This window comes from Condylura cristata, unplaced genomic scaffold (genome assembly GCF_000260355.1).
Source record: "Condylura cristata isolate star-nosed mole 26May11 unplaced genomic scaffold, ConCri1.0 scaffold00019, whole genome shotgun sequence".
NCBI classification, from domain to species: Eukaryota; Metazoa; Chordata; class Mammalia; order Eulipotyphla; family Talpidae; genus Condylura; species Condylura cristata.
The window spans coordinates 41,062,084-41,072,277 of record NW_004567120.1 but is presented as its reverse complement, the minus strand read 5'-3'; the positions used below and the strand labels follow the sequence as shown (position 1 = coordinate 41,072,277).

The 10,194-nt window shown below is 56.0% G+C and overlaps 1 protein-coding gene across 1 annotated transcript; it reads right to left on the bottom strand.

Moving 5' to 3' along the window:
• Positions 1–7,727: 7,727 nt before the first annotated feature.
• On the bottom strand, positions 7,728–9,989 carry HMGB3 (high mobility group box 3). The gene is made up of 5 exons (XM_004685867.2): positions 9,854–9,989; positions 9,233–9,387; positions 8,842–8,981; positions 8,285–8,459; positions 7,728–7,894 (listed from the first exon to the last, which is right to left on the bottom strand). Exons 2-5 carry the CDS (start codon positions 9,380–9,382, stop codon positions 7,745–7,747), a joined length of 615 nt encoding a protein of 204 aa, XP_004685924.1. The 5' UTR covers positions 9,383–9,387; positions 9,854–9,989; the 3' UTR covers positions 7,728–7,744.
• Between the last annotated feature and the right edge of the window lie 205 nt (positions 9,990–10,194).

The window sequence follows — 10,194 nt, the reverse complement described above, 5'->3', positions numbered from 1 at the left end:
TGCCCTCACCTGTTCTGTGTCCTACCACCTGCTCTATGCCCTCACCTGTTCTGTGTCCTACCACCTGCTCTATGCCCTCACCTGTTCTGTGTCCTCACCAACCTTCGGTATGACAAATGTTTTTACATTTGGCCATGCTGCAGGTCTGTAGTGGTGTCTCATAGTGCCAACACCCTGCTGGCTCATGGCATCTCTTCCTGTGCTGATCAGCCACCTGATGGTTTTATGGTAGACCTCTAATTTCTGATCTGTTCCTGATCACTTCTATCTTAAGCTTTCCAGTTTTTCTGGGGTCAATAATGACATGTTCTCTCTTGCTAGGAAGTTATCTTTTCTCCCACATTTTCAGATTCATTGCCAGTTTTTACAATTTTATGAGAAACAATGCACATACCACACAATTCGCCCACTTAAAAGAGCGCAACATGGTGGTTTTTATTCTGTAGACTTGTGCAGCCATCACCACTGTCTAATGTTAGACATTACCCCACCCCCTCAAAATAGGGGTTCATGGTCACTCTCCATTTGCCCACAACCCCTCCTTCTCAGTCCCAGGCAACTCAAATGCTCGTAAATGGGAGAAAATAACCTATGGCCTCTGCCTAATACGCAATGCAGCAAAGTGAATGAACGTAAGCAACACACCGTGCATCCATCTCATGGTGTAACTTCATGTGCAAAACAAACCACAAGGGATTGGGTGTTCCTACGTGGTTCCAATGACGCCCCTCCCGGCAGTCATGCTCCTGTGGAAGCTCCTCTCCGCAGTGAGGAGGAATTCCTACTAACTTGTTTCTCATGAGTAGTGCCCACTCAAGGTGAGGGGATTCCACATCTGAGATTAGGTTGCAAAGAAGCTGTGACCTCAGGAGGAAGGGAGGGGTATGAAACGAGTGGGAAGAGCACAGGGGCTAAGGTGATGGCGGGACACCGCCTGATGTTAAATACATACACATAAAGAAATAAGGTATAAAGAGAAAAAAGGAACTGGGACCTCTCTCTTGCTCACGCTCTGGCTTTCCTCACTTGCTGTTTCTGACTGAATCAAGCCGCCATGTTTTGAGCTGTGCCAGGGGGAAGCCCTCGTGATGAGCAAGTGAGGCCGCTTCCAAGCAGCCGCCAGGGAGAAACTGAACTCTCCCTAGAACGCGGGGCAGGTGGAAGCAACTCTCCCTCGGACAAGACTAGAGATGATGGCAACCTGGCTGAGGCCTTCAGCTGAGGGGTCTGCATTTCTGAGACCCAGAGCGCTGTGACCTAACAGATGTCACTGTATTTTAAGCCGCATGAGATGGCCCCGTGTAAAAAGTATGGACTGCGAGGGGAAACCGTTGCTCTGCTCTACTTGTGGGCGTGCCCCTCTCCCGGGCCCTCCCTGTAGCTCCCCGCTTTACTTTTGTTTCTCTAGACTCAGTAATCAGTCAGTCACATGACTATGACTTGGGGAGTACAGCTCCACCCGCTTCACTCGCACCTCCGCTCATCCGACCCCGTTCCCTCCCCTCGACTCCTTCCTGCACCATTCCCTCCAGTAAAGTGTCCTTTTCAGTCCAAAATTATTTTATTGTGTTTTGCCTTGAACACGCAACTCAAGCACCCCCTCCTCCAGGAAGCCTCCCTACTTGGGCAGGAGACAGCACGCCTCCTCCTGGCCTCGGACAGCACAGCCACTCCAGCACTTTAATTGGCTGTTTGCTCAGCTCAGAAGCCTGAACTCGGGAGGCAGGGTCACGCTGGAGGGCACTGGGCAGCACACGCACTGCACACGAGGGTGCAGTCAGGGCAGGCTTGGCCAGCACAGCGAGCTCTCCACTGGCCATCTCCGCAGCCTTGGAGAAGCCACGGAGTCTCAGAAGCCGGGTGTGCCTGCACCTGGGGTGGAGCAAGGCCACGCAGCGGCAGGAAGGGGGCATGCGCTGAGCACTCGCTGCCTGCAGGTTCCAAGAGAGTTCTGGACGCCCCTTGCACTCTGCGTGTTGCCTCTTAGCCTTTGAGGCGCTGCGGCGTCCCAATCAGGGTGGGGACGTTGGGGGCTACACTCCTCCACTACCAGCTTTGAGTGGGGGCATGCTATGCCCACAGAAGTCTCTCGATGGACAAGTTAAAAGCTATCCCAGCACAACAGGAGTGAAATGGATCAGGGCTAGGCCAGGATGTTCGGGCGACACAGGCCAGCCGTCTGCTCTTTCATCACCGAACATCAACCCCTTTCCGTGCGGGGAGCAGGAGCCCCCCCACCAGGGCCCGAGAACCCGAGCCCTGCGCACTGCCCCAGGGTCACACCGCTGACAGGCTGCCGGAAGCCTTAAAACGCAGGCCCAGCACAGGCCCTGGAGCGAAGACAGCCAGGGAACACGCATCTCCTATGTCCCATTTGCGCTCAACAGCAGACAGGCCCCAGGCCAACCGTGAGGAAGTTTCTTTGAGCTTTTTCTCCAGGGCTTGCCGTTCGGAAACAGACTTGAGTGGAAAGGGGGGCATGTCCTCGTAGCCAGGGGATCTCACGTTCCCTGCAGGGAAATTTCTAGCTGTGACAGTGGGCAAGATCAGACTAGGGCAGACATCCTCCAGGGTGTCAGTCAAGGTTTCCCTGGGAGGAGACGGATAACCAAACAAAGCCCCCCCAGCCCCTGCAGAAAGGATACAAACTCCGGAGCAGCCCTAGAGAGGGACAAACTTGAGCTGCCGCACACGCAGTCTGCGAGTGCGGGCGACCATGTTCCCCTCGTGGGTGCACGGAAATGCGGTGCTGTACCACGTCTGAACAATGAGGATTCTCTCGCAGACCTGCTGCTCCTCCAGGGCTCTATCTTCTCGGGACTCCACCTGCACTCCGCGGCCTAGAGAGAGCCAGGCCGTCCTCTGCCTCGCTCAGCCTCCCAGCCCCACGCCCGTCCCAGCAATCCGAATCTCTCGGAATCCGCAGCTCTTGGTGTAACGTGGTGTAGGTGTAACGCTCCTGCCAGGCCTCAGCCTACAGCCTCGGATGGAAGCTGGTGGCGGCACGAAACGGAAAGGAGCCGAGATCCCAGTCACAACACGGAAGCCGGACTGGACTGCCAGGCTTCCGCTGTGCTGTCCCAGTGAAATGAGACCCGGCTGCCCGTCGTAGCAGGGCTGCCCTAAGCCCACTCACCCCTCCGCGAGGCGGCAGACACCTGTCACTACCCACCCGCCCTGCGGAATACTCTACCGGTGCAGAAGATTCCTAAATGGTCAGCATGGACCTTAGGAAAAGATCAAAATTCTTGAGGTGGCGACAAGGTTGCCCCTGCCAGACGGTTCCTGGCCGGAGTGGACGACTGGCTGCACTTCCGGCGGCGACGCCCATTGCGGAGCACAGCTCCCCCCATGCGCCTGCCCCGGGCTCCAGTGACCCCAGTCACACTGACCCCGCTGCCCTTCCCCCAAGGCCTCCCTCTCTGGTAGCCAGCCAGTCTTGCAGAGTTGAGGTTATTTTGGTTGTTTTGCCAGTTTGTGTTCTTGGTTTATTTTCCACAAATGAGTGAAACCAGCTGGTAGCTGCCTTTTCCCTGACTCATCTGGGCTAGCCATTCACTTGATGGTTGTTCTCACTTTTTAACTCTTTCATTCATCATAGCATGAACATTATTTGCTTAAATACATTTTCGGTTCTTGGGTGTATGCACAGGAGAGGAATTGCTGGTTCTAGTGAACTTTCTGAGGGACCAAGCTGTTCGCCTGGCAGCTGCGCCACTGTACACACATCCTCACCTTTGACATCATCAGCACTGCAGAGCCCACGGGAGCAAAATGGCCTCGTCATGGTTCCTGTGGCGGCTTCCGGATGCCGAGGCGCGTTTCTTGAGCTGCTGGGCTGTTCGCCCACCTCGCTCGGTGAGGCATCTCACTCACACTGCGCTGCAGTGCTTCGTTTTCAAGTCATCCGATGCACACATGAGTGGTACTGGCAGCCTCGTTAGAGGTGAACTGGCCGTAAACACGGGCTCATTCTCGACTTTCCAGCTCAGGCCCTCAGTGCGTCTGTGTGTGTGCCAGGGCCACAGTCCGGAATGCTGCAGCTTTGCAGGAAGTTTTGAAAGAAGTCTGGGTCCTTCACCTTCCTTCTTTTTCACACCTGCTGCGGCTATCCTGGGTCCCTTGAATACCCAGACGGGATTTCAGTGTACCTATGAACGCTACCAGGGCGCCAGCCGGGTTGTGCCGGGGAGCACGTCTCTTCACGTGACTCGGGGAGCACTGCCCGCTGGGCGGCGTCGCGGCTTCCAACCCATGAACACAGGGAAGCGCTTGCTACCTTACGTCTCCCAACCTATTTTGTGGTTTTCTCCATACAAGCTTTGCATGTAAGTCCACTCCCAAGGAGGATTTGATTCTTTGCCGCTTTTGGAAACGGAATGGCTGCTTCATCTTCCAATAACCACTCAGTGGGGTGTACAGAAATACAGGCCTAGTGTTGCTGAACTCATTTGTTTGGATGGCTTTATCTGGGAACTCCTTGGAATTGTCTACAGATACGGTCATGTCACCTCAGGTAGGCATGGCACCTCCGGACATCCCTGTGTTGTCCCTGAACTGAGGGGGACCGCTTTCCCTGAGTAGGACCCCGGCTGTGGATTCCGTATGTGCCCTTTGTCACACTTAGAACTTTCCTTGTATTCCCAGGTAAAAAGGTGCTGGACCGTACCAAGTGCTTTTTTATGTATCTGACTTTTTTCTTCCTTTATCAACATGGGGTTCAGCTTCTTTTTAAGCTGAGACCTGAGGAGGGTGCTGGACACAAAACAGGGTGGGGGCTGTCTGGCTGAGGTCGGAAGTCTGAACCGCCAACCCAGCTCACTGGCCTCTCCCCTAAGAAGTCCTGGCTCCACAAGAAACAAAGGCAGAGGCCAGGAACAGCTGCGGCTCCCAGAGGTGTCGTGCCTTGTGGAGCAAGCCAAAAACGCTCACTGGGCCCGGCTCTAGGCCAGCATGGCCCTGGCCTTTAGCCTCGGGCGGCCTGGGTCAGCGGCCTGGCTGATTACAAGTCCCCACCACCTTACTGACAGCAGCTCCTTAGCGTCGTGTAAATTCGACATTCGGCGCAGGCCCGGGAGCTGCCCCACCTCTGAATGGGGGCTGAGTCCTGACCACTTGCCCCCTTTGGTGCCATCTTTCCACTCATGCAGAGCTACGGCTTCAGGGAAGCTCGCACCTCTGAAACCTTGATTATAATCAACCCAAGTACAGAGATGCAGTATCTGAAACAGATTGCAGACAGCCCACTGATTACTTTTTGGGAAGACTGATTAAGAAACTTTATTACAGAAAATGAATGCATCCAATGTCCCCAAATACATTTGTGACAAGAACAGACACACAAGAGACATAGACAACAGTTGCTACATCATAGCCTTGTTCTTTCCAAAGGAGAAAACATTCAAGAACGGAGGGAGAACAGAGGTGATTCGAGAAAGTAGGTACTGTCCTTTTGATTAAAAAAAAAAAAAATGCAAACACAACAGGTTGGCATTACAGGAACACATACCTTGGGCCCAGAAACCCAGCTAAGCTTAGGTGGTGCCACCAAGCCACTCGGAGGTCTCGGGAGCTAGGGCACGTCGTGCCACTAAAAGGGCGCTTGGCAAGAACCTGAACATCCCCACAGAGCCCCTTTAGAGTGAGACGTCTGCTCCATCACAGCGACTTTCTCGACAGCGTCCCCACTTGCTTGGTCCCTCTGGGGGTAAGCAGAAAACACCCCTTGAGCCCTGCCCTTCCGGCTGGCATGCCCAGTTCCACCAGAGCCCCGCTGAGCGCAGTCTCTACCCGACCTTCAACAAGCTTGGCCCCAGTTCCCAAATCCTAGCCTGGGTGAGGACAGATCGGGCGGCAGCTTTAGACCCTGCTTTCGGCGAGGATGCCATGCGGTGACTGCAGTGACGGCAGGGCCAAGCAGAAGGGGACCCCAGAACACGTGCTCCCAGGCAAGCGTCAGGAGCAGGCTTTGGAGCGGAACCCGTCGTGAGGTGGCAAGGCATGTCTGTCAGAGACTGGCCAGGGACGACCGACCGCTACCCACACAGACCTGGCAGGGTGGCCACCATCACTCCAGACATGCGCCCATCGGGGCTCCCTAGTCAGACAAGAGCGCTCACACCAGGAACCTCAACAGCTCCTGGCAGCACCCCTGTGCCCACCTGGAGGTCCACCCTATGGACACATCAGCCCCTCACATGGGACTTAACACCGTTCACCAAGGGTTGCCGTGGTGGCCGCACCCCTCACCCAGGCCTGGACAGACCCTGCTCTGTCCACCAACATGATGTAACCAGGAAACACCGAGCACACACGCACCTGTCCTCGAACACTTCACAACCTGCAGTCCCCAGGAGGGAGCCCCGGCCATGCCTAGCGGCCAGCCTGCCCCGAGCCCCGCCCCACCGGCTGCCAGGCAGCTCAGGTGCCTCCAGGCCCAGCGGCCGGGAAGAATGGCCACTGTTCCTCACCGCAGCCCCTGCCAGACTGGGGTCCGGGTCAGAAGCAGCCTGAGCGCACCACTCAACAATGCTCCCATGCAGGGACTAGAGCTGTGGGGGAGGGCGCGGGGGCACCAGAGGAAAGCCAAAGCCTGAATGTCCTGCCACCTTGCGGCCCGAGGCCTGGCCTGCCATCCGGCGATGCGTGCGGCAACACATGCAGGTGGGCCAAGGACAACCCCGTGGTGGGCTTCAACCCTCGCCGCACCTCGGGGCTGCTCCGCCTGCCTGCTGCGCCACCTCAGCGCCTACCTTCCAGGCTGTCTTCGTATCAGTGCCACTCAAGGCCTGCAGGCGCGCCAGCAGCCTCTTCATCGCCATTCTACGCGCTGCCACAGCAGGAAGCCAGCGGGTGTCCAGGGAGGCCAGTCGCCAGTTACGGTTTTACGGCTAACGCGGCTGTGCGGCAGAAACTTAGACTGTCAGGATAGAGAACCATTTAAGAAACGTAATACTGTTTATTTACTTCAAAAACATTTCAGCATTCTAAACATACAAAAAAATAACAAAATGTTGGAAATCGTTTTAGTAAAGGTTCTTGAACTTTCGCTGATGCAGTCTCTTTGCCTCGCCGGCAATAAAGTTCTGTTTGTTAACAAAACAGTTTCAAACTACAGCACTGAACTAAAGAAACCCAAACACTTCTCATGCCAGCTGACCCCTTTCCACAGCTAAGAGCGCTACGTCACTATGTACAAAATCAAGACAACCTGCAGCTACGCGGATGCCCGCTGCAGTGGCCACAGGTCCAGCCTCCCAGGGCGCGCCCTGCGCTAGGCCCCTCCGAAAGGCCCCTTCCCCACAGCCTCGCCACCAAGCCAGGAGCATCGAGAGTTTGTCTTTGTCCTTTTGTTCTTTGTACAAGCCAGAGATCTGTACAGTCGATAACCCAGGATTCCTAGCCAGTAACCAGTTCACAGCACCTTACAAATTAAAGAGAATGCCAGAAGACGCCTCTCAATGCCTGTCACACCAACAGTGAGTGCGCAGAGTGAGAACACGAGAGCCTGCTTAGAAATTGGGGAAATATGTACAACTTCGATACAGTTTCAGGGTGCTCCGGACACCCCCGGGCCACTTCATGTAAGCCACTGACAATTCCTAGAGCACTCTGAGCGACTACGAATGATCATGACCCAATGTGTGATTCAACCTAATGAGGGCGACAGACTCAGCTCGGATGGGAGAGGTGTCGATGGCGGCCCTACGCTAAGGTATTCACAAGGAGACAGAGCAACAGTTTTTTATTCATCCTCCTCCTCCTCCTCCTCCTCCTCCTCTTCTTCCTCTTCCTCCTCATCGTCTTCGTCGTCTTCTTCCACCTTTTTCCTGGCAACTTTAGCAGGACCCTTGGCGCCATCAAACTTTCCTTTCGACTTATAGTCAGCGACGTCCTGGAAGAACAGGGACACGGTGCAGGTAAGCAGACAAGCTCTCCTGCAGCTGCCACTGCCGGGACACAGCGACCCCCCATGACCCAAAGCCTGGGCTTCCAGAGGAAGCGGGCTGCCCGCCACTCAGAAGTCCCAGCTCACAGGTGGGCGAGGTGCCCTGAGGCCCCGCCACCAGCACGCACCACCATGCCCGTAGTTGTGCCCAACATAAAGCTGCCCAACGCGCACAGCAGCACTGGAGGCTGACGTGCTGTGGAGACTGCCTCCAGCGTGTGGCTGCCGACCCAGCCACCAGACGCCACAACCTAGGCACCCCGGCCGCACCCAGAGGTGCCGCGGGGCAGGGCTACCAGGCCACACCAGACAGCCGCAGCGCTGGGCCCAGCTCACCTTCTCGTACTTCTCCTTCAGCTTCGCTGCCTTGTTGTTGTACGGCTGCTTTTCGCTGTCACTTAAGTTATTCCACATCTCGCCCAGCTTCTTTGCCACGTCGCCGATCGAGATGCCCGGGTTCGTGGATTTGATCTTCGGACGGAATTCTGAACAGAACAGGAAGAACCCAGACCTTGGGAGAGAAGTGTATGAATGAGATGAGAACGAGTCCATGAGCAGTGCCCAGAGCCCTGTCGCTGAGGCCCTCCGGCCACTAGGACCTCCCCGAGTGGAAGAAGAAGCGTGTGTGCCAGCAGCTGACAGCCGCAGCCTGTGAAATGGTTCAGGTGCTTCGGCCAACACATGGGGTGTTCTGGTCTCCCAGTTAGTAGGCAAGGGGTGCAGAACACCCCCAGACCTGGAGCTGCGCGCCCGCGCCCCATGCTGTGTTGTGACCTCAACACGGGACACTTTGCAAAGGCACCTGGGTGTCTTGACATAAAGTGTCTTAAGAAACCCTTCACACAGAAGGCGAGGACGGAAGGCCAGCTAGCCTGCACCCTCTAGTCACTTACGGTGGCCGTTTGGGGGCATTGGGGTCCTTCTTCTTCTTGCCACCCTTTGCTGGTCCGTAGTCCTTCATTTCCCGATCATAGCGCACTTTGTCCGCCTTTGCCATTTCATCAAATTTAGACTTCTCCTTCCCAGACATTGTCTGCAAAGAACAGCGCCCGTTAAGCCCCTCCGCGCTGCAAGCACATACCTGTCACCCGGGGCTTCCGTGGCAGCTGCTTACTAAGCAGAAGGGGCTGAAGGCCTTGGCCTCACAGGGAGTCTTACACACAAATAAAAGGCCCCACCAAGAGCGCTAAAGCCAAGTGCGGCACCAGCTGGGGCCAGGTGGGGGAACGTCTGCCTGCCTTGAAATCCGCTGCGGGCCAGCGCCCAGGAGACCAAGGAAAGTACCTTCCACCTCTCCGAGCACTTCTTGGAAAACTCTGCGAAATTGACAGGGACCTCCGGGTTTTTCTTCTTATGCTCCTCCCGGCAGGTCTGCACGAAGAAGGCGTAGGCGGACATCTTGCCCTTTGGTTTCTTGGGGTCACCTTTAGCCATCCTGACTGTGAGGGTGGAGAAGAGACAAAGGAAAACAGTACCATGAGCAGAACGCAATCTCCACCCAGGCCAAAGGCAGGACAGCGCGAGTGACAGCCTTGGCCAGCAGCCCTCCCCACAGCCAAAGCAGGCAGACGCGGGTGGGGGGATCCGCTTGGCGCTTGTCATTTAACTTTTGACCAGCATGAAGCGCGCTGGCTGGCGAGTTACTTCTCCCGGGAGCCAGCAAGTTCTCCAAATGGAACAGACCCAAGTGGGGTGGCCGAGCGAGCGCTCCGCTGGGCCTGCCTCTGGGAAGGCAAAAGTGGGAGGGCGCGAGAGGACACATCTGCACGAGCTGCGGGCAGAGGACCACAACGCCATGCACTCCAGCACCAAGCACTCAGAGGCCGGCTGCTCATGTTTCATTCGCTCCAAACAAAAACACCAGAAATACCGACATGGCTGCGACACCCAAGAGCAAAGCCTCACCGTGAACAGGCAGCACCGGACATTTCGCTATTGTTGGCGGGTCTGCCTGATAAAATGGCTTTTGCGAGAAGGGTGAGCTGGCAAGTGAGCAGCCAGCCCACCCTCCCACTACGTTCGCTGCAATCTGTCACTTCGTCGTGATCTAAAGGGGGATGAGAGACCACGGGGCTGGCTCGGCTCGGCCGCGAGGCGGAAAGCGTGTCCTGCCAGAAACACTTTCTCCGAAGTTTCCAAATAAAATGCAGCCTCGACGCGCAGTCGCCCCGGCCCACCCCCCAGCTTCCCGCCATCTTTTCCTTTTCCCACACCCAAGGTCATCACGTAAGAATGAAGCGCTCCCC